This window comes from Scyliorhinus canicula, chromosome 1, assembly GCF_902713615.1.
Source record: "Scyliorhinus canicula chromosome 1, sScyCan1.1, whole genome shotgun sequence".
Classification (NCBI taxonomy): domain Eukaryota; kingdom Metazoa; phylum Chordata; class Chondrichthyes; order Carcharhiniformes; family Scyliorhinidae; genus Scyliorhinus; species Scyliorhinus canicula.
The window spans coordinates 181,906,072-181,929,454 of NC_052146.1; the positions used below are offsets into that span (position 1 = coordinate 181,906,072).

The window sequence follows — 23,383 nt, forward strand, 5'->3', positions numbered from 1 at the left end:
ATTTCAGTATGCATCTTATTAACATTGTCTTGCACTATCTCCAACACCCGCCACCATCCCAGATACACTCACCTCAGTTGTACAAGCTAGTGAAGGGGCCCCTGGGACACTATCTGGTATGCACCACACAGCTGAACCGGTACAGCAGGTGAAGGTGGGAACACCCGAGGGGCCGGATGGTCAGAGGGCGGGCTGATCCAAGGAACTAGCTGCCATCAGGACGGGCCTCAAACTTCTGGAAGAAACAGTCCCATCGATTGTGGAAATGCAGTCGCTACATGAGGGGTTGTTGGCCAGCATCCAGCACCTGTAGGTACAGTTGGAGGAGTCCAACCAAGTGCAGCACCAGGAGGTGGTGCCGACAATGCGTGTCACTCAGGCCAACTTCGCATGGGTAGCGTCCGTGGTGGAGGCATTGGGGGCAACGGATTTGGCTATGGATCAGCGTGTCCAAGGCCTGGGGCATTCTGTGCAGGTGCTGGCTGAGGCCCAGGACAGGGTTGCTGCCTCACAGGCAACCATGTCCCAGAGCAACCTGGAAATTGCAGCGGCGCTCCTAATCGTGGCCCAGTTACTGATGTGACACAGACCCAAAAGGTGGTGGCACAGTCACAGCGTGATGTGGCGCAATCCCAGATGGGGATGGTCCACTCCCTGTGCTCCATGGCCTCGAGCGTGCAGACCCTGTACGAGACTTCAGCGGTGGCCGGCACTATCAGTGGCCTCTGGCCCTGGCACCAGTCTTTGATGTGAGTGGTACCGTCGGCTGGCACGGCCCTCACCAGGCATATGCACTGCGGCCCTTGTAGGGGCTACTGTGGGTGTTACCCTGGGTGGGCCGCCGGGTGGTGGGGCATCCATACGGCCGGTGTCACTCTGCAGAACCAGGGACCAAGGTGGTCAGTGGGTGCACAGCAAGGTAATAATAATAATAATAATCTTATTATTGTCACAAGTAGGCTTACATTAATACTATAATGCATTTACAGTCGCCACCTTCTGGCACTTGTTTGGGTACACAGATGGAGAATTCAGAATTCTCAGCTGGTATGGGTTTCTGGCCTTGCTCTGCATCACAAACCAGCTGTCTAGCCCATTGAGCTAAAGCAGATGGCCGCGGTAATGGCAGTCCATGCCTGGGCACTGCCCCAGTCCCGTGGGGGTCACCCTAGCCACTCGACCTGTTCCCTCCCTCCCCCTCCCCCCTTCCACAGCCCTGGCAGAGACACCCCCAGCCCATCTCTGCCATCCTGGCCAGTGTCCAGCCCGCAGTCGCTCCTCTCTCCGTGTCCTATCTCCCCTCTCTTCCTTCATCAGCCACCACGCCGGTTTCATGATTTTTGAAAGCACAAGTGAACTGCGCCATCAAGAATTCGGCCCATTGGAGGAGGTGAATCGCGGAGGCCTCGGAGAATACCAGGCCAGGCTTGCTAATGATATGTAAATGGTGTTTACTGTACATGCGTTCCCGTATGCTTTGGCGTCATTGTCAAGAGGATGGAGAATCGAGATTTGCCGTCATATCGGCGCTCACTGCGATTTTGGCGTCAGAACCTATTCTCTGCCCAAACGGCGTCAGCAAACGGAGAATCCGCCCGGTGATATTTCAAAAATAGATTTGAGATTTTGAACCAACGGTATTCAAGACCGATAGGCTCACTGCTAAAGCCAAAAGGACAGTTTCAGAAGAGTTCTGCAATCCAGGTGCATTCCACAAAGCAAACCTACCATGTACACTCTCAAAGGGTGGTGACAATCTGTTAAATGAAGAATTTGGGTAATGACTGTGCTTCAGTTTATTTTTTTTAAAAACACATATATCTAGGAGTAAACTACCTCTATCTAGTCAGAATTGATATACAATGAAACTCGGGGTGAAAAGACAACTAACAAATCTCTATGTTTGTTTTTTGCTCTCTAATTCTTGCCTTGCTTATTCTCTGTCACCCACCATTTTCAAAGACAATGTCCAGACACATAGACCATTAGCCCATGGTCAAGCTTATGTAATCTTTTCTTTTTGTGCAAAAGTGCCCTACTCCTTTCAATCATTTGTTTCAACAGACCTATTAAGATGAAGGTAGCGCACATTTGGATGTTTTGGCACCACCTCAGCTTGCCAAAATTGCATATTTCAACCCTCATTGGCAACCATGCAGCACTATCCATCACTCACGTATCTCAACTATTTGTAAAAGCTGTCAGCTACCAGCTGCACAAACCTAAGTTCTTCAGTTAGCATCCTGTGTCACAAGATTCCCCAACAAAACTTTGAGAGCAATCAGACCACTTTTCTTCCAAAGACCAGCCCTGTTTTCACAATGCTTCATACAGCAGTCCCACAGATTTAAAGGCATCATCATCATCTGTGCAGGTATTTTTTTATCGAATGATGTGCCACGTTGTCCAAGCCAAATGTCATACATATTCAAATCTTGGCAACTTCAGCCTCGTAACACAGGTTTCAGTGGTGCTGTGAAGCCAAACTATTTGACTTATATTTTACTTTCAACTTTAAATCTAGGTTCAATTCCAATCTTGGGTGACTGTGTGGAGTTTGCACAGTTTCCCAGTGTCTACATGGGTTTCTCGCAGGTGCTCCGGTTTCCTCCCATAGTTCACAAATGCACAGGTTAGGTAAATTTGCCTTCTAAATTGTTCTTTAGCTTCCAAAGGTTTGGTGGGGTTATGGAATTACAGGGATAGGGCAGGTGAGTGGACCTAGGTAAGATGCATTTTTGGAGGGACGGTGTCGACTCAATGGGCCAAATGGTCTCCTTCTGCACTGTAGGGATGCTATGATATGAAGAGCATCTCCCTCCCACAGCTGTAAGTATAAATAACACCACCTCCCTCCATTCATCCTATGTTTTACCTGAGTGAGATTGCCAAGTTTACAAAAACGCCTTCCAAGCTATTGGTGGTTTTGAATAATTGCAGTTTTGATAATTAATAGTTTTATTTATAATAACAAAGAAAACTTAAACATACACTAAAATTGGAAAAATAATCACGGTTCAGATGGCGGGTGAATACTTGTATTCAAGTAGAACCTTTTCACATCAAGATTTCAAAAGAACACACAATGGAGGTCATTTTGACTTTGGCCATAGGGTACAACAGGTGATATCGGATCTCAAGTTTCATTTTGACTTCAATAAAAATTAAAATCAGTAGAGTGTGCAACAGGCGACAATGCTGGTTTACACTATCAGCTAAATCTAAAATGATCCCCATTAAGTTAATGTCATGGCAATCTAAATTACTGAATATCTCTTAAGTTAATGAAAAATAAAGAATGTGATCCAATTTTTTTTAAAAATAAATTTTCAATCAAAACAATTCCCCAAATTATAGAATAGATTTTTGGAATTCCAAATGCAGGTCCATATAACTGGATCCTTTTATATTTCCAGGTTATTGGTTTCAGGTCAACCTAGGGTTGGCAACACTACTTAAACAACTAACTCTGAGGCAAAACTTACCTTGCTGCTTAGATAGGGGCTCAGCTTTGGAAAGTTCAATCTCAAGTTCATTCCTTAACCTAAACAAGAAATACGTTTAGCAGGCACGAGGGCTACATTGAACTAGAGAAACAACATGAGATGTAATTTTACCTTTTATAAACCCACATTGCTCCCACCATGTTCCATACCAACCATCTCTACATCACTGGACCTCTGAACTGTCCATCAACCTAAATGACCTCAGCTGGTAAATGGTGGCTACGTGCTGAATAGTTATTAACCAACAGCTGGGAAATGAGAGTGATGGCATTCAACGCATTTCAATCTGATACAAAAGCAGAAAATACTGGACATGTCAGCAGGTCTGTCAGCATCTGTGGAGAGAGAAGGGAGCTAACGTTTCGAGTCTGGATGACTCTTTTCCAATCTAATAGGTAGTAGCTCATGAAACACAACGTTTTGTCTGTCTAGGCTGTTTTGACTGGTCAGTTTAATGGGCAGGTCTGTTGGTGAGCAGTATCTGACACACGCGGAGATATGTAGGGTGTGCAAAGGAATCGAGCGTGAGATGGATATGTGTCTGCCAATGGTTGACGGGGGCAGTAGTGGGCTGGTGGTGGTATTAGTGAAAAATAAAAACAATAGGGTGATCATGGCTCGGCACAACATTGAGGGCCGAAGGGCCTGTTCTGTTCTATGTTCTAATATTACTCTGTGAGGGATGGATAGGAATTGACGGGAGAGATGAGAGAGCTGGATGAGATGACAAATATTTGATACAACTTATTATTCGAAAGGTATTCTTTGTGCTGAAAATGAAGATACACTAGATTTGAAAGAAAAAGCTTTAGAAACTCTGTCAGGTTAATTAAAGGACTTATTAGCAAAGATTCTATAGACATAGAACTTGATACCTTCAGATTTCCCAACTCCACTGGCCATGCCACTGCACAAAATTAGACAAAGGAAGCAGCAGTTCTAATTTTGTCACAAAATGTGAAGCCTAAACGTGGATTTGGTCATGAAACAAGATTGGTATTTAGGAAGTTGTTTTCTTTAATAATAGATGCTGAAATTATTACACTCGGATTTCAAGGAAATGGAGAGCTAAATGTTCCTCTGGGCTGCACACTGACCCATGTGTAACTTAACAAGGCATTTTTGTCTTTTTACACAGGGATCACGTTCACAGTGCAGTTTGCATCAGACTGCATAAGAAGTATGGGTGTCGAGATGGGTCAGCTAGAAGGCTGACCTCAGTTTACCAGCATGTATCCTAAGTCCCAGTTGTATTGAAGGCTGTTAGGCACTCCAGTCCTCACCCCTCACAATCCCTGCCCCAACCTCAAACACTCCCCATGCCTCACGGTAGCATGGTGGTTAGCATCAATGCTTCATAGCTCCAGGGTCCCAGGTTCGATTCCCGGCTGGGTCACTGTCTGTGTGGAGTCTGCACATCCTCCCCGTGTGTGCGTGGGTTTTCTCCGGGTGCTCCGGTTTCCTCCCACAGTCCAAAGATGTGCGGGTTAGGTGGATTGGCCATGCTAAAATTGCCCGTAGTGTAAGGTTAATGGGGGGATTGTTGGGTTACGGGTATACGGGTTACGTGGGTTTAAGTGGGGTGATCATTGCTCGGCACAACATCGAGGGCTGAAGGGCCTGTTCTGTGCTGTACTGTTCTATGTTCTATGTTCTATGCGGCCTCTATGCCAACTCACACTTCCCCCATCCAGTTCCATTGAAAGAGTTCTTCGATCTGTCCTTATGTATGCTTGGCCGAGAGCCCAGATTCATTAAAAAAAATTCTCAGCAGGGGGTTCGGATAGCTGGAGAGAATTGTTAACATTGCATGTTTGACATCTTTAAGTGGTTATAATAAATTGTTTTTTCTGGGACCTCTTTTGTCAATGTCTATTATCCAAGATCAGGGGCGGTGAAATGTTTGAAGCCTCTGAACTTGATACTTTAATTAGATGTCTTCTAGAGTTGTAGGAACAACAGACTGTTTCAAAAGGAAATTTGTGGATGGGTGTTTGTTCTTTCAGAGCAGTTCCACACATGCCAATATTACCATATGATTCATTGGTTCTGTACATAATATATATTAGGTTAATGGGCATGGTGGGGGCCCCCCAAGGATGATATGAGGGGCTAAGGGGGATTGGATGGTTGGCATGAGTTGTCATGGAGGTATGAGGGGCAATGGAAGATGCATTGGGATGTGTTGGCACTGAGGGGCTTGGGCAAGACCGTTAGAACTTACCTTTCAAAAGGTTTCTGAATCCAAACTATGGTTCACAGCTCCTCTAGCTGTGATCTAGTTCTGATCTTTATGCAACACATAAGTGGATGCAAATATCGGGTTAGGACAGGATCAGGGCCAGGTCTTAAACCTGCAGGATCATTCACCTGCAGACATTCAATGTGAAGATTCACATATGACAGGTGGCTGTTTAGTGCTGTGAACTACGACTGATGAAAAAACTGGCCTGATAGCATAAAACTTGCGGGTTGATAGGAGATGCTTATCTTCACAATGGAGCTGGCAAGGTTGAGACTGCAAGGTTTGGGTTCGCTACCCGCACCCTTACCCCGTGCTAGTGAAAATTGAGGCGGCAGGAATTGGGGGGGGGGGGGGCGGCCAGAATCAGGTCCTGCCTGCCATTTAAGCGCCAACATGTACCCCTGCACCTAATTGAAAATTCAGGCAAGAGTGTTTATTCCTTGAATAATATTGAACCCCATCAGATGTAAACTTACCGTCTCAACTCAGGAGAATAATGTTCCCAATTAAACTTACATTTCTATGACTACAAACAAGTCACAAGGTCAGACTCTTGACAAAACGTGTTTATGTTCCATGTGTTTTATACGTGGACATACTGCAGCTTTTCTCTTGAGTGAGAAATTTTGATTCTATTAAAGTCTGGTGAAATAGTAACTAGAAATCCTGCATTAAAGATACTAATTTGGTTGCAAATGTTTTGCAAGTCTCTCTTTTTATAAAAAAAGAGTTTAACATATTGCACACTTGCCTACTGACCTAGACACCGCCTCATATGGTAATGGAGTTGAGATTAGTAGGTTAAATAATTTCCATTAATTTACACTGCAAGTAATGTGTTCAAACTGTAAAGTACAAAGAGATTAGAGACTGCAAATTAATTAGAAGATTAGTGTCACTTTACAGAATCAGGACATCAGATATTGGCTCCAATGGGAACATTGTATGAAGGAGGAAATATCCATTAGCCACACTACATTTCATTCCAACCTAACAGCAGAGGAACATCCTCTTAGTGCGTCAGCTTCTTCCCCGCAGTTACTGGACTCCTGAATGGCCCTCTTATGGACTGAACTGATCTCTCTACGCATCTTCACTACTCTTGTAGCACTATACTCCGTATGCTTCACCCAGTGTCTGTGTATTTACATTGCGTATTTATCGTATATCCTATGGTTTTCCTGTATGGAACGATCTGCCTGGACTGTATGCAAAAAAATACTTTTCACTGTATCCTTGTACACATGATAATAAATCTAAATCTAAAAGTATCCTTTGTTATCATATTTATGTCGGTGCAACATCGTGGGCCGAAGGGCCTGTACTGCGCTGTATCGTTCTATGTTCTATGTTCTAATACAGGATAATCTTGAAAATGCATTAAACCAAATACTACACTTGAAAATTGTATATGGCCACTTTAGTTTTCTTCAACAATACATTAATGAAAGTTTTCCGAATAACTTACTGGATAAGTTCACTACCCGTAGTGATAAGCAGTCATAAATGCCAGGATAGCCCCATGCTTGATCTCTCGCCCTGTGCAAAGTTAGCTGATCTCAGTCAGGATGGCATTATAAATACAATTACCCTCAGCATACCAGACCCCTGGAAAGTGACATTAGCAATAAAATCTAGTTCTGATCTTTATGCAACACGTAAGTGGATGCAAATATTGGGTTAGGACAGGATTAGGGCCAGGTCTTAAACCTGCAGGATCATTTACCTGCAGACATTCAATGTGAAGATTCACATATGACAGGTGGCTGTTTAGTTAACATTCTACAGCATAATTTTGGAGAAGGACAAACAAGAGGCATCCTTTATCCTCGACTAAAGCAGGCATTAGTCTATCTAAACATAGACATAGAACATACAATGCAGAAGGAGGCTATTTGGCCCATCAAGTCTGCACCAACCCACTTAAGCCCTCACTTCCACCCTATCCCCATAACCCAATAACCCGATCTATCCTTTTTGGTCACTAAGGGCAATTTATCATGGCCAATCCACCTAACCTGCATGACTTTGGACTGTGGGAGGAAACCAGAGCACCCAGAGGAAACCCACGCAGACACGGGGAGAACGTGCAGACTCCGCACAAACAGTGAACCAGCAGGGAATCGAACCTGGGACCCTGGCTCTGTGAAGCCACAGTGCCATCTAATTGTGCTACTGTGCTGCCCAACGTAAAAACAAAATACTATGAGCGCTGGAGATCCAAAATAAAAACAGAAAAATGTTGGGCTGGCTTCCCGAAGTGTTTACACCTCTGTGTACTTATACCAGGGGCAGCATCGAAGCCCTAACAGCAACCCGACAGGCAGCAGTGGGAAGCCAATTAAGGTAGTTGAGTAAGGAAGTCTTAAACAATGGGCGGAATTCCCCGCTCCCAGGAAAAATCGGGAGGGCCGTCGTGAACTCGGCCGAGTTTCACGACGGCCTCGGAGGCCGCTCCTCGCCCTTTATTCTTCCCTCCCGGCGGGGCTAGGAGCGGCGCTCCGTAAATCTCGGCCGCGGGGGCGTCGCGCCGAGAATGACGTGGCTGGCACGCCTAATGACGTCAGCCGCGCATGTGTAGGTTGGCCAGCTCCAACCCGCGCATGCGCGGCTGATGTCACAACGCTGACAGCTCGAACCCGCGCATGCGCAGTGGCCGTCTTTCCCCTCAGCCACCCCGCAAGACGTGGCAGCTTGATCTTGCGGGGCAGCGGAGGGGGAATAGTGCGTCTGATTGAGACGCCGGCCCGACGATCGGTGGGCACTGATCTCAGGTCTGTCCCCTCCCGAGCACAGTCGTGGTGCTCTTTCCCCTGTACTCCCCCCACAAGCTCCAAACGGGTATATCTCACCCGTTTCACGACGGCCAGGTGTGGTTGCTGCCGTCGTGAAACGGTCGCGAACGGCAGGCCGCTCGGCCCATCCGGGTCGGAGAATCGCCGTTCGCCGTGAAAAATGGCGAGCGCCGATTCTTCCGAGCCGGGGGGGGGGGGGGGGGGGGGGGGGGGTGGTGGGAGAATCGCGGGGGGTGCCAGGGGGGCGTGAATTTTGTCGGGGGGCCCTCCCGCGATTCTCCCACGCCGCGTGGGGAGCGGAGAATTGCGCCCAATGCATTTAGAAAAGTAGTGAGATGAATTCTAAACTGGGGGAAGACAATTTTACAAAGCTGGGAGGTAAGATGTCACGAGCAGACTGGATGCACCCATTATAAGGAAAAACAGTGTCAAATGAGTGGGAGGCATTCAAATGTGAATATCCATGGGTACAGTGTAGATGAAATATAGGAGGGATATCCGAGGTAGGTTCTTTACTCAGAGAGTTCTGTGCTGTACTGTTCTATGTTCTATGTCCTCACAAAGAAAAAGGATTGTACTGCCAAATCCAGAGTCCTCTGGTTATCCAGAAGCATGCAGCCCAAGATAAAACAGAAAATGAACGCTTATGACAAATACAAAAGCCTAGAGAAGTACAGAAAGTACAGGGGTGATGTAAAAATGGAAATTAGGAAAGCATAGAGGATGCAAAAGATGTTTCACCAATATATTAAGAGCATTCTTCTCTCAGAGGGTAGTAAATCTTTGGAATTCTTTACTGCAGGGGGTTGTAGAGAAGTATGTTCAAGGCTGAGATAGACAGATTTTTAATCAGTAAGGGAATCAAGGGGTATGGAGATAAAGCAGGAAAATGGAGTTAAGGATTATCATATTAGATCAGTCATGATCTCATTGAATGGCGGAGCAGACATAATGGGCTGAATGGCCTACTTCTGCTCCTACATCTTATGGTCTTAACAAGAGAACTCCTAAGAAAAGGTAGGGCTATCAGAGATGCACATGGTAATTTGTGGATTGGTGCAGAAGATGTGGGCAGGGTTTTCAGTGGATACTTTGTCTTCTTCTTCACTAAAAAGAGGGATAATGCAGACATTCTAGTCAATGAGGAGTGTGAAATATTAGATAACATAAGCATAGTGGGAGAGGAAGTACTGGAGAGTCTGTCATCCTTGAAAGTAGATAAATCACAGGGGCCGGTGGGTTGTATCCCAGGCTATGGAAAGAAGCCAGGGAGAAAATAATGGATGATCATTTTCCAATCTTTACTAGATACAGGAGAGGGGCCAGAAAATTGGAGATTGGAGAATGTTGCAACATTACTGAAAAAGGGTGCAACGGATGGGCCAGAAAATTATAAACCGGTCAGTTTAACTTTGGTGCTGGGCAAATTATTGTAAACAATTCCGGGAAATGAACTTCCAGTGAAGGGGATGAGCCGAGTAGTTGCACATCAAGTGGCTCTTCCCCTAAGAATCCAAACTTAGGGCAGCACAGTGGCACAGTGGTTAGCATTGCTGCCTACAGCGCTGAGGACCTGGGTTCGAACCCCGGCCCTGGGTCACTGTCCATGTGGAGTTTGCACATTCTCCCTGTGTCTGCGTGGGTTTCACCCCCACAACCCAAAGATGTGCAGGATAGGCGGATTGGCCACCTTAAATTGCCCCTTAATTGGAAAAAAATAATTGGGTACTCTAAATTTATTTTTTTAAAAAGAATCCAAACTTAGTCTCTTTTATTCAAAATAGCTTTGAGAGGGAAAAAAAGTATTCTCTCACCCCATCTAACAACAGCACAAGATATAATGCCAAGCAACAGTAGCTCATTAAGGCCATTAAGAGACAAAAAGCAGCAGAATTCAGGAGAAACAAGTGGTCGGGACGGTGGACGCACGAGGCAAATCGCTCCCCCTCACTGGAGGGTGGATGGAGGAAGTTCTTCTCCAGGGAAGAGAAAGAGATCAACATTCAAGTCTCGGTCACGGAGGCACTGGCCACCATGCAAGTGACCCTGGACCACAATGCAGGTGACCCTGGACAAGGCAGAGAGACGATTGGTGGCCCAGGAGAGCACCATCAAGGAACTAGAAAAAGCCTCAACAGATCAGAGCGAATGGATCGTCGCCATAGAGGCAGAAATAGAGAGATTGGTCGCGACGCAAGGAAGTTTGAAAGGGAAAACAGAAGACCAAGAGCAACGGTCACGGCGCCAGGCTTTAAGGATAGTGGGCCTGCCAGAAGGAATCAAAGGCAGGAACCCCACGGACTATGTGGCTCCGATGTTAGGAAACCTGGTGGGAAGGGACAGCTTTCTCAACCCACCAGAAATAGACAAAGCCCACTGGTCGCTCCGACCGAAACCCGGAAAGCAGCCGAGCGCGATAATTGTCAAAATGCTCCAGTACCAGGACCAGGAAAGAATCCTGTGTTTGGCCAGGTAAACAAGGACCTGCAACTGGGAAGGGCACCAGATCAGGATATAACAGGACATTGGGGCAGACCTGGCCCAGCACCGGGTGGAGTTCAACAGGGCGAAGGTGGGAATGAATCATAGGGGAAACATAGGGATAAGGACGATAAGAGCTCTAGGCTGGCTACAACAAGCCACTTGTGACTTGGAACACAATGGAACCGCAAACAGCCACTTTAGGGGGTTCCTGAGCAAAGGGATACCACGAAGTGCAGGGGCGCATCCACGTGGCTTGCACACAGTTGGTGGCCATGTTGGGTGGCCCCTGGACACAGGGAAATTGAGGAGCACAGGGGCCCATCCTCATGGTGAGTACGGTGACCGGAGCCATTTTGGATGGCCCCCTAACAAAGGGAAACCCTGGAGTGCATCCACAAGGTAAGTATGGTTGATCCCGCAGAAGGGGAGGAACAAAAAACCCCCATCAGAATAGTCACCTGGAATAGTCAACTGCCCAGTGTACAGGACCCACGGACAGACAGGTCGAACCTCAAAACAGGGAGAACCTCTAATCCAACAAAGGAATTTGGCATATTCATGGAACAGATGGGGGCAGTGGACCCATGGAGGTTCACACATTCAGGGGAGGAGTTCTCCTTCTTCTCCCAGATACATAACGTATACACCCAGATTGACTTTTTTTTATAGTGGGGAAATCGGTGCTTCCAGAGATAGTAAGAGCGGAATACTCATGATCGTAATCTACGACCACGCTCCACACTACTTGGATGTGAGGTTGGAGACGGGTTGTGCCCAATGCCCCCTCCATGGAGGTTGGAGACGACCCTCCTGGCCGATAATGCTTTCTGCAAGAAAATATCATCGGCATTAGATAAGTATGTTACTAACAATCTGAGCGGGGAGGTCTCACTCTCCACGCTCTGGGAGGCATTGAAGGCTATGATTAGGGGTGAAATTTTTGCCAACAAAGCACGAAAAGTCAGGGAAGAGCCAGTTGACTCCATACTGGAAGTAGACTGGTGATACTCTGCAGCCTCGACCTTAGAGTTCCTGGCGGAGTGGAAAAAGCTACAAATGGACTTTGACCTGCTCTCCACGAGGAAAGCAGTTCACCAACTGTGCCAGACACTGGGGACCCTGTATGAGCACGGAAACAAAGTCCAGCTGCCTGCTGGCTCACCAGCTGAGAAAGCAGGCAGCCACGGGGAAAATAGCACAGATTAGAGACAGCAGGGGCAAACTAGTAGAGTCAGAAAAGGTCAACAAGGCATTCAAGGCCTTCTACCGGAGGATGTACACCTCCGAGCACCCCCCGAAGGGGACTTGGGGATGAAGCAGTTCTTCGATGGATTGGACATGCCAGTTATGGTGGAGGATAGGAAATGGGGGCTGGAAGCACCATTAGAACTGGGAGAAGTCATGGAGAGCATCAACTCAATGCGGGGAGACAGCAGGACCTGATGGATTCCTTAGACTTCTACAAAAATTTGCGATGGCACTGGCCCCGCACCTGCGGGAGATGTTCACGGACTCGCTGCCGAGGGGCAGCCAACTCTAGCACAAGCCTCAATTTTGCTGATACCCAAAAAGGACAAAGGCCTAACAGCATGTTGGTCCTACAGACACATTTCACTGCTTAATGTCGATGAAAATACTAGCCAAAATCCTAGCCAGGCGACTGGAGAACTGAGTACCAGAGGTGGTAGCAGAAGACCAGACAGGCTTTGTTAAGGCTAGCAGCTAACGGCGAACATCAGGAGCTTGCTGAACGTAATAATAACCCCACCCAGGGAGAGAACACCAGAAGTGATCATCTCCCTGGGCGCAGAAAAGGCCTTCCAACAGAGTCGAATGGAAGTACCTCATAGAGGTAGTGGAGCGGTTTGGGCTTGGAACAGAGTTCACCGCCTGGGTGAAACTCCTGTACAGTGCTCCCATGGCAAGCGTGCGGACACACCACTAGCTCTAGCAATTCCAGATGCACAGAGGCACAAGGCAGGAATGCCCACTGTCCCCGATGCTGTTTGCCCCAATGTGTGAGCCACTAGCGATCGCGCTCAGAGCGGCAAAGAATTGAAAAAGGATCTGGAAAGGAGACAGAGAGCAGAGTCTTGCTCTATGCAGATGACCTGCTCCTCTACGTTGTGAACCCATAAAGCAGCATGGAGGGAATCATGGCACTCTTGAAAGAGTTTGGCTAAGCAGATGTGAGATCTTCCCGGTGAACCAGCAAGGGAGAGGGGCAGAGTTGGAGGAAATGCCAATTAAACAGGCCTGAAACAAATTCCGCTACCTGGGGATCCAAATTGCCTATGACTGGACACGGATACACAAGTAGGACCTGGCCAGCCTGGTGGAGAAATTAAAAAGGACCTGCAAAGGTGGGACACTGTCTCACTTTGTGGTTCCTCTTCCTATTCAGATTCATAACAATCAATTTCCCCAAGGCCTTTTTCAACTCAGTAGAAAAATGATGATGCTGTTTGCATGTGTGTGGGGGGGGGAGGAAGAGAGGAGCCCAAGGGTCTCCAAAAAAAGTCCTGCAAAGATGAGAAGCATGGAGGGCTGGCACTTCTAAACCTGCAATATTACCACTGGGAAGAAACAGTGGAAAGAGTAAAGGGATGGATATAGGAACCGGAAGCCCAACGGGTAAGGATGGAGGAGAGTTCCTGCACAGGAACATCCCTCCGTCCCTGGCCATGGCAGTGCTCCCATCCCCACCGACTCAGCACTCAACGAGTCCAATGGTAATAGCCACACTCCGGTCATGGAACCATCTAAGTCAGCACTTAGTCAAACCAAAATGTCCATCAAGGCCCCCATCTGCAACAACCAGAGGTTCGCGCCAGCCAAAATGGACGCCACCTTCAAAAGGTGGAGACGGGGGGGGGGGGGGGGGGGGGGGGGGGTGAAATATGTGGCCCAAATGCTGGGTAACCTGGTGGAAAGAGATAGCTTTCCCCAAACCGTCAGAAGTAGATAGTCATAGGAGCAGTTCAGTGGTGGGACACACACAGAGTTAGGGACTTCTACACAGACAACAGACTGATAACACTGGAGCAATTGACAAGCTCCAACTGACCGGGGGAAATGAGTTCAGATACATGCAAATTAAAAACTTCCTATGTAGGGAAACAAAGACATACCCATGGATGCCGCAATAATCACTATTAGAGGATCTACAGGATGCGGACATCTTGTGGTGAGAAACTGCGGGGCCTGTATGGGCAACTACTGGGAAAGACATGCTCTCCACTGAACGAGACAAGAGAAAACTGAGAGGAAGACCTAGAGTTTGAAATTGTGAGAGGACACTGGAGCGAAGCACGGCACAGGGTCAACTCCATCTCCTCTTCCACAAGGCAAAGCCTAATGCAGCTGAAAGTGATACACAGAGCCCGCTTAACCAGAACCCGAATCAGCAGGTTCTTCCCGGTGTTGGAGGATAAATGCCAATGATGCCAGGGAGTCCCGGCCAACCACATGTTCTGGTCATACCCCAGACTTGCCAGGTTCTCGACAGGCTTCTTCGAGGCTACGTCGGGGCAATGTCCAAGGTTGTGGGGATGAGGGTGGAGCCGAAAGTGGCAGTCTTCGGGAATCAGAACAGCCAGAACTCTTTATAGGGAGGGGGGCCAACGGCCTAGCCTTTGCCTCCTTAATCGGCCATTGAAGAACCCTGTGGCAATCGGCAGCACCAACCAAAGCTGCAGACTGGCTGTCCAACCTGTCAGAATTTCTCCAAATGGAGAAAATCAAATTCACCATCTGGGGGTCGGAAGAAGGCTTCCACAAGACATGAAGATCATTCACCAACCTGCTCCAAGACCTATTTGTCGCCAGTAGCCAATGAGCCAGGTGGTAGGGGGATCCACAGAAGAACCGCAGACATAAACGGAAAGGGGGTGGGGGTGCAGGGAGAGAAGGAGGGAGGGAGGAAACAAAGAGGCACAGAACCCAACCATACCCCACACAAGCAAATTAACACAAAGCAACATACGTAGCACTACGCTACCCCAATAGGTCTAGGTTTGATAAACTAACGAACAAAGACACACTAGATAGAAAGAAGGGGAGGGGGACCTGGGGCAGAAGGAGAGATGGATCAGGAGGCCAAATCAAAGCTGGGTACCTGTAAAATTGTGAATTGTAACCGATGTATATAGCTTCTGTGTATGTTGACTTTCATATTTGTTTTGTATAAAAAGAAAAACCCTAATTAAAAACATTAAAAATTAATTCCAGGAAAACATTAAAAATAATAATTCCAGGAGACAGGATAAACGGTCACTTAGAAAGGCATTGATTAATCAGGGATAGCCAGTATGGCTTTATTGGGGGTGGGGGTGGGGGTAATAGTGTCTTACTCACTTAATAGAATTTTTTGAGTAAGTAACATGGTAATAGTGAAAGGAACAAAGCATTGGTCCAGAGTAGGTGTTATTGGCAGAATAAAGGTTAGTGCTGTCTGAAAGCAAAACACTGTACATTGGTCTCCTCCAAAAGGTCACACTGAAATGTGCACTGCTGACATGAGCAGGGTTGGGCCCCAGAAATAATACAGATGCATGAATATTTTTATTTTAGTGGGGAAAATTCTGGCCAATGTTTTTACAGAATAAAAGCACCAAAGTTAAAGCAATACTCGCATCAGCATGCCATGCACATACTCATCATTCCTCTGCAAAGCAAGTTTTGCTTCCTGTTCCAGATTTAAAATTTTTTGGTGAGCCTCCTCCACATGGTGCGTTTTCACTGCCCTGCTATTCATACCTCGGAGCTGCGCCTGTAACATCTGTTGGATTTAGAAGAAGGAACTAAATGTAAAAAGCATCAAGCTTCTTGGAAACCTCGACGTGTAAATATTAATCAGCAACAGTAATCGACAAAGTAGTGTAGCTGCCCTGTCACATCAGAGGTCACTGTATCTTTGCCCCATTATAACGGTACAGCGCCAAAGTTCGTCCTCGTCTCTAATGGAGGGGAAAAGCAAGTGAAAGGTAAATATTCTGCGTGGTTTACATAACACTAGGTAATTCGACTACTGTAAGCACCAGTTACTCAGAATGAGTCCAAAATTAACAAGATTAGATTTAATTATTTTAGCTTTTTGCTACAAAGAAGGTACAATTTGTCAAGCAGCAATTAATTAATCAACAAAAGAAAGAACTGCATTTAAAAACAGCCTGACCTCAGGTGCTTCAAAGCAGTTTACTGGCGATTAAGAGTCAGTCTTGGTGTAATTTTAAAAAAAATTTAGAGTACCCAATTAATTTTTTCCAATTAAGGGGCAATTTAGCGTGGCCAATCCACCTACCCTACACATAGGTTTAGGTTGTGAGGGCAAAACCCATGCAAACACGGGGAGAATGTGCAAACTCCACACGGACAGTGACCCAGAGCCGTTATCGAACCTGGGACCTATCGAATCTTTGTTAGCGCCGTGAGGCAGCAGCGCTAACAAAGACTCCACCGTGCTACCCTAGTCTTGTTGTAATATAGGAAACATGGCAGCCAATGTCTTCACAAAAACTCCCAGACACAAGGAGATAATAACCAGGTAATCTGTGTTCGGTGTTGGTTGGAAGAGATAAATATTGGTCAGAATACCAGAACTCCACTGTTCATCTTTGAATAGTACCTTATTCCATCTGAGAGGGGAGGCGGGGCCTCTGAAAGCAGTATCTCTGAATGCACAGCGACCCTTCAGAACAGTTGCCTAGAGTGTGTGGTTCAGATCTCTGGAGTGGGCCTTGAACCTACAACCAGAGGTCTTAGTGGTGAGAATGCTACCAGCCCATCCAAGGCTGACACCACATGAAAGGAACACTTCACTTCTTCATGTGCAGTCGGAACATTCTGAGAACATTTCTGGTGAAAAGGTTTCCAGAACTAAAGCACTCTGTTGACATTTCACCAAAATACATAGGATCAGAATTCTTCTGATATTGCCCAGATTCGTAGCATTGGAGAGCTGCTCAGCCTTTTTCAGAATATTTATTATGATGATAGCCCACAAATGATCAGATTTGTTGAAGTCAATACATCACTTGACATGATGGGATTAAAGATTAATAACTGTGAAGTTGGTATCGTTGGCAGGGGTTGGCATTTATCGTCCATCCCTAGTTGTCCTGTAAAGGTGATGGTGGGGCTTCTTATTGCAGATTGTGCTGTGAAGGTGCTCCCGCAATGCTGTAAGGGATGTTTCCAGGTTTTAACACAAAATTGAACTCACAACCTCGGCTTGCTGGTCCACTACCATAACTGCTAAGGTTTGATCGATATTACGGGAGCAAAAAGTGTAGGTAGGTAGATAAGGCTGAAGATGATTATTGAGATAAGTGGGTCAAGATCCTGAATGTGATGTTAAAGATCTTGAGGTTGACTTAGTGGGGCAGAGGAGCCAAAGGAGCCTGGCAGCTAGCAAGAACGTAGAATCACAGAGTCAGAGGTCAGCAGCACAGAAAAGACCCTTTGGCCCATCATGTGTGCACCAGTCAAAATCAACCAAACTATTCTAATCCCATTTTCTAACATCGCATTACAAGTGCATATCTAAATACTTCTTTCAGGCAGCGAGGTCCAGACTCCCATCCCTCTCTGGGTGAAAACGCATTTCCTCACATCCCCTCTAAACCTCCTGCCCCTTACCTTAAATCTATGCCCTCTGGTATTGATCCCACCACCAAGGGGAAAACGTTTCTTCATGTCTACTCTATTGATGCCTCTCAATTTTAAGCATTTCAGTCATGTTTCCCCTCAGTCTCCTCTGCTCCATGGAAAACAACCCCAGTCTATTCAATCTCTCTTCATAGCTAAAACTCTCCAGCCCAGGCAACATCCTGGTAACTCTCTTCTGCACCCTTTCACATCCCTCTGATTATATGGATTCCAGAATTGCACACAATAATACTCTAGCTGTGGCCTAACCAATGTTTTATATAGTCCCACCATAACCTCACTGCTCTTAAACTCTTTGCCTCAGCTAATAAAGTAAGCAACAGATTTTGGACAGCTCCTATCTTACATATTTCTAACATTTAGGATTATGTTACATTAAGATAAACTAAATTCCTTTGAACCACTAAACCACACAGAGGTTAAAATTTACAGACAAGAGGACTTCCGGTTGCTGCTATGCGGAGCTAAGCCGCACGTTCGGCAGCTCCCGCCAAGAACGGACTTTTGGGCTCTTTTAAGGGCCCCCAGTGGTACTTGCTCGACGACTCTCGACGTGGGAAGGTGTCTGCAGCGGATCCCCAGTGGTCTATGGTCTTGACCAGGAGTGGGGCCAGCAAAATAGCGGTGGCAGCGCCTAAGAAAAAGCGGGGGAAGAGAATCAAGATGGCGACCGGCGGAGGCCTCGAGGAATGGAGGCAGTGGGCGCAGGTGCAGCAGGAGACTCTCCAGCGCTGTTTTCAGGAGCTAAAAGTGGAGCTGCTAGACTCGCTGAAGGCGAATACAGACAAACTGCTGGCGACGCAGGCAGCCCAGGGGGTGGAGATCCGGGACCTCTGACAACAAGCCTCCGAAAGAGAGGATGAGGCCGCGGCCCTCGCAGTAAAGGTGGAGATGCATGAGGCGCTCCATAAGAAGTGGCAGGAGCGGTTCGAGGAGATGGAGAACCGGTCGAGGCGGAAACATTTGCGGATCCTGGGCTTCACGGAGGGGCTGGAGGGGTCAGACCTGGGGGCCTATGTGATCGTTTTGTTGAACTCGCTGATGGGAGCTGGGTCATTCCAGGGGCCCCTGGAGCTGGAGGGGGCCCACAGAATACTGGCCAGGAGGCCCAAGCCGAATGAGCCGCCACGGGCCGCCACGGGCGGTGCTGGTGAGGTTCCACCGGTTCGTTGACCAAGAGTGCGTGCTTAGGTGGGCCAACAAGGAGCGGAGCAGCAAGTGGGAGAACACGGTAGTGCAGATCTACCAGAACTGGAGTGCGGAGGTGGCTAAGCGGAGGGCCGGGTAAGGCTGTGCCCCACAGAAAGAGTGTGAAGTTTGGCATGTTACAGCCGGCGCGTCTGTGGGTCACTTACAAGGACCGGCACTTTTATTTCGAGTCCCCGGAGGTGGTGTGGGCCTTTGTGCGGGCCGAGAAGTTGGACTCTGACTGAGGGTCGGGGGTTTGTAAATAACTGTGTTAACTTTTGGTGGGAAGGGTCTCTGTTTTATGCTGTTTCATTCTGTTTTAAGCTGGTTGTGTGTTGTTTCTAGGGCGGGTGGGGTGCTGTCTTTTGTTTTGCGTGGGCGGGGTTGGGCAGAGGGAAAGCGCAGGCTTTTCTTCTGTTTCCCGCGCTGAGGGTGGATGGGGGCGGGGTCGGAGCTGAGAAGCGCAGGCTTTTTTCCCGCGCAAGAGCGGGAGGGGGAGGGTCTGCTGATGGGTCTGGGGAAGGAGAAGTAGCCCCACGTTGGGAGGGGTCGGAGGTGTGGCGGGAGCTGCCGGGGTCAGCAGAAGTTAGCTGGCTCACGGGATTGCTGCGGAGGGAGTAACGTAGCTGGGAGGGGCCCTAGCCTGGGGGGGGGGGGTATCGGGTTGCTGCTGAAATGGCCAGGAAGGAGCTGGAGTATGCACGGGGGGCCGGGGGGGGGGTTTGCCGCCGTGGGGAACGGGCCGAGCGGGGGGCGCTGGCCTGGGGCAGGCAGGGGACGGGTTATGGCTAGCCGGCAAGGGGGGGGGGGGGGGGGGGGGGGGGGGGGAGAGGGGAGCAGGGAGCCCTCTGATCGGCTGATAACTTGGAATGTGAGGGGGCTGAATGGGCCGGTCAAACGGGCCCGGGTGTTTACGCACCTGAAGGCAGACGTGGCTATGCGCCATGAGACGCACCTGAAGGTGGCAGACCAGGTTAGACTGAGGAAGGGCTGGGTAGGCCAGGTGTTTCATTCGGGGCTGGATGCAAAACAATCGGGGGGGGTGGCGATTCTGGTGGGAAAAAGGGTGTCGTTTGAGGAGTCAAAGGTGGTGGCTGACAGTGGAGGGAGGTAAATTGAGACGATGCAGGTTTTATGCGGTGCATGTTGGGCCGCATTCCGGATCTAGAGACGGGGGTCTGATACTGGGGGGGGACTTTAACATGGTGCTGGATCTCCCATTGGATCGATCCATGTCCAGGACGGGCAGGAGGCCCGCGGCGGCTAAGGTGTTGAGGGGGTTTATGGACTAGATGGGAGGGGTGGATCCTTGGAGGTTCACGAGACCGAGGGCCAGGGAGTATTCATTTTTTTCCCACGTGCATAAAGTCTATTCCCGGATCGATTTTTTTGTCCTGAGCAGGGGGCTGATTTCGAGGGTGGAGGATGCCGAGTATTCGGCCATAGTCATTTCGGACCATGCCCCGCACTGGGTAGACCTTGAGCTGGGGGAGGAGAGGGACCAGCGCCTGCTCTGGCACCTGGAGGTGGGACTGCTGGCGGATGAGAAAGTGGGCGGGCGGGTTCGGGGGTGTATCGAGAGGTACTTAGAGGCCAATGATAATTGGGAGGTCTGGGTGGGGACGGTTTGGGAGGCATTGAAGACGGTGCTTAGAGGGGAGTTGATTTCCATCCGAGCCCATAGGGAGAGGGGAGAGCAAAGAGAGAAGGAGAGGTTGGTGGGGGAGATGGTGAGGGTGGACAGGAGATATGCGGAAGCTCCGGAGGAGGGACTGTTGAGGGAGCGACGTAACCTTCAGGCCAAGTTCGACTTGCTGACCACCGGAAAGGTGGAAGTTCACTGGAGGAAGGCACAGGGAGCGGTGTACGAATATGGGGAGAAGGCGAGTAGGATGCTGGCGCATCAGCTTTGTAAGCGCGACGCTTCGTAAGCGAGACGCGGCCAGGGAGATTGGTGGAGTGACGGATAGGGGAGGCAATGCAGTGCGAAGGGTGGTGGACATTAATGGGGTCTTCAGGGACTTTTATGGGGAATTGTACTGGTCCGAGCACCCAGTGGGGGTGGGGGGGGGGGGGGGGGGGGGGGGGGGGGGGGAGATGAGATGGGGCGCTTTTTGGACAGGCTGAGATTTTCCGAAGGTGGAGGAGGGACAGGTGGAGGGGCTGGGGGCGCCGATTGAGCTGGTTAAAGGGACAGGTAGCATGCAGTCGGGGAAGGCGCCGGGGCCGGATGGGATTCCGGTCGAATTTTACAAAATGTATGCAGACCTGCTAGGGCCCCTGTTGGTTAGGACCTTTAACGAGGCGGGGGGGGGGGGGGGGGGGTCACGGGCACTGATTTCCTTGATTCTTAAATGGGACAAGGACCCTCTGCAGTGTGGATCATACAGGCCCTCAAAATCTGGGGGCAATGGAGACGGCATAGGGGGGAGATGGGGGGCTCAATGGAGTCTCCGATACGGGGGAACCACCGGTTTGTTTCAGGGAGCATCGATGGCGGGTTTCTTGGCTGGCACAGGGTGGGTATTAGGAGGTTGCGGGACCTGTTTGTGGATGGGAGGTTTGCGAGCCTGGGTGAGTTAGAGGGGAAGTTTGGGCGCCCCCCCGGGGAACATGTTTAGGTACATGCAGGTTAGGGCGTTTGCCAGGCGGCAGGTGGAGGGGTTCCCTCTGCTGCCCCCACGTGGGGTGCGGGACAGGGTGCTCTCGGGGGTGTGGGTTGGCGGGGGGAGGATTTTGGACGTGTACCACGTCATGCAGGAGGTGGATGAGGCCTCGGTGGAGAAGCTGAAGGGTAAATGGGAAGAGGAGCTGGGTGAGGAGATTGAGGAGGGGACGTGGGCGGATGCCCTGGAAAGAGTGAATTCCTCCTCTTCCTGTGCGAGGCTTAGCCTCATACAGTTCAAGGTGCTGCACAGGGTCCACACGACCGGGACGAGGATGAGTAGGTTTTTCGGGAGCGAAGACAGGTGTGCTCAGTGCTCGGGGAGCCCAGCGAACCACGCCCATATGTTCTGGGCATGCCCAGCGCTGGGGGAGTTTTGGAAGGGGGTAGCAAGGACGGTGTCGAGGGTGGTAGGATCCAGGGTCAAGCCAGGCTGGGGACGCGCAATTTTTGGGGTTGCAGTGGAGCCGGGAGTGCAGGAGGCGAAAGAGGCCGGTGTTCTGGTCTTTGCGTCCCTAGTAGCCCGGCGGAGGATTTTGCTTCAATGGAAGGATGCGAGGCCCCCAAGCGTGGAGGCTTGGATCAATGATACGGCGGGGTTCATCAAATTGGAGAGGGTGAAATTTCCCGTGAGGGGATCAGTGCAGGGGTTCTTTAGGCAGTGGCAGCCTTTCCTGGACTTCCTGGCGGAACGGTGGGAAAATAAGCCGGCAGCAGCAGCAACCCGGGGGGGGGGGGGGGGGGGGGGAGAGATTCGGGGGAAGGGAGAAATGTGAATGTGTGTTTATTGAATATGTCAGGTGTTTATCTATTTCTTCTTTTTGTAGTTACTGGGGGGGGGGGGGGATTTGGTTTTGGGGGGGTTATTGTGTTTTTCTTTTTGGTGTTGTTAATACTGTTTTCTTGTTGTTATTTTCTGATATGTTTTTGAAAATCTCAATAAAAATTATTTATAAAAAAAACATTTACACACAAGAGGTTATTTACAAATTAGTGTTTAAATACTGGATCACAGCCAGATATATATAATGTTTTTTAATATAATGCTTGATCAAGTAGAAATGGATAATAAATTAAGTGGAGAAGTGAAAAAGAAACAAACGTGGAAAGGGAAGTGGATTTGTAAGTGGAGATAGAATACTTTGGAGGGGAAAACAAGGCTGGAAGCAACTTTAATAAATAAATGCATTGATGTAACCTCTCACTTCAATTTTCTGTTGGTGATTATGGTTAGATTTTGTCCGTTGGTTGCCTCATTATCATTTACTGAAATTTCAAAGTTATAGGTTTTCATCTTTCAGACAAGGTGTTAAACTGAGGCCCCACTTGCCCTCTCAGATTGCGCAAAGACAATATGGCACTATTCAAAGAAAAGCAACCAAAGTTTTTCCAGTGTCCTGGTGAATAATTATCTATCATCACTTAAACAGATTAACTTTCATGTGCAAATAGACTGCAACATTTCTGTCATTACATAGAAAATAGGAGCAGGAGGCCAATTGGCCCTTCGAAACTGCTCCACCATTCATTATGATCATAATTTATCATCCAACTCAATAGCTTAATCCCACTTTCCCCACATATACCCTTTGATCACCTTGATCCTAGGTGCTATATTTAAATGCTTCTTGAAAACATGCAATGTTTTGGCCTCAACTACTTCCTGTGGTAACGATTTCCACAGACCGACCACTCTCTGGGTGAAGAAATTTCTTCTCATCTCTGTCCTAAATGGTCTACCCCGCATCCTCAGACTGTGACCCTTGGTTCTGGGCGCACCCATCATCAGGAACATCCCTCCTGCATCTACCCTGCCCAGTCCTGTTAGAAT

General features: G+C 48.6%; 1 protein-coding gene across 3 annotated transcripts in view; it reads right to left on the reverse strand.

Moving 5' to 3' along the window:
• Positions 1 to 23,383, reverse strand: part of LOC119969718 (uncharacterized protein C6orf118-like) — a 66,967-nt gene that overhangs the window by 23,387 nt on the left and 20,197 nt on the right. For all 3 annotated transcript variants that reach the window (XM_038803722.1, XM_038803730.1, XM_038803738.1), the window contains exons 5-6: positions 15,686 to 15,810; positions 3,486 to 3,544 (exon numbers count right to left, since the gene is read on the reverse strand). In XM_038803722.1, the coding sequence (XP_038659650.1) occupies positions 3,486 to 3,544; positions 15,686 to 15,810 (184 nt within the window). The remainder of the gene's footprint in view (positions 1 to 3,485; positions 3,545 to 15,685; positions 15,811 to 23,383) is intronic.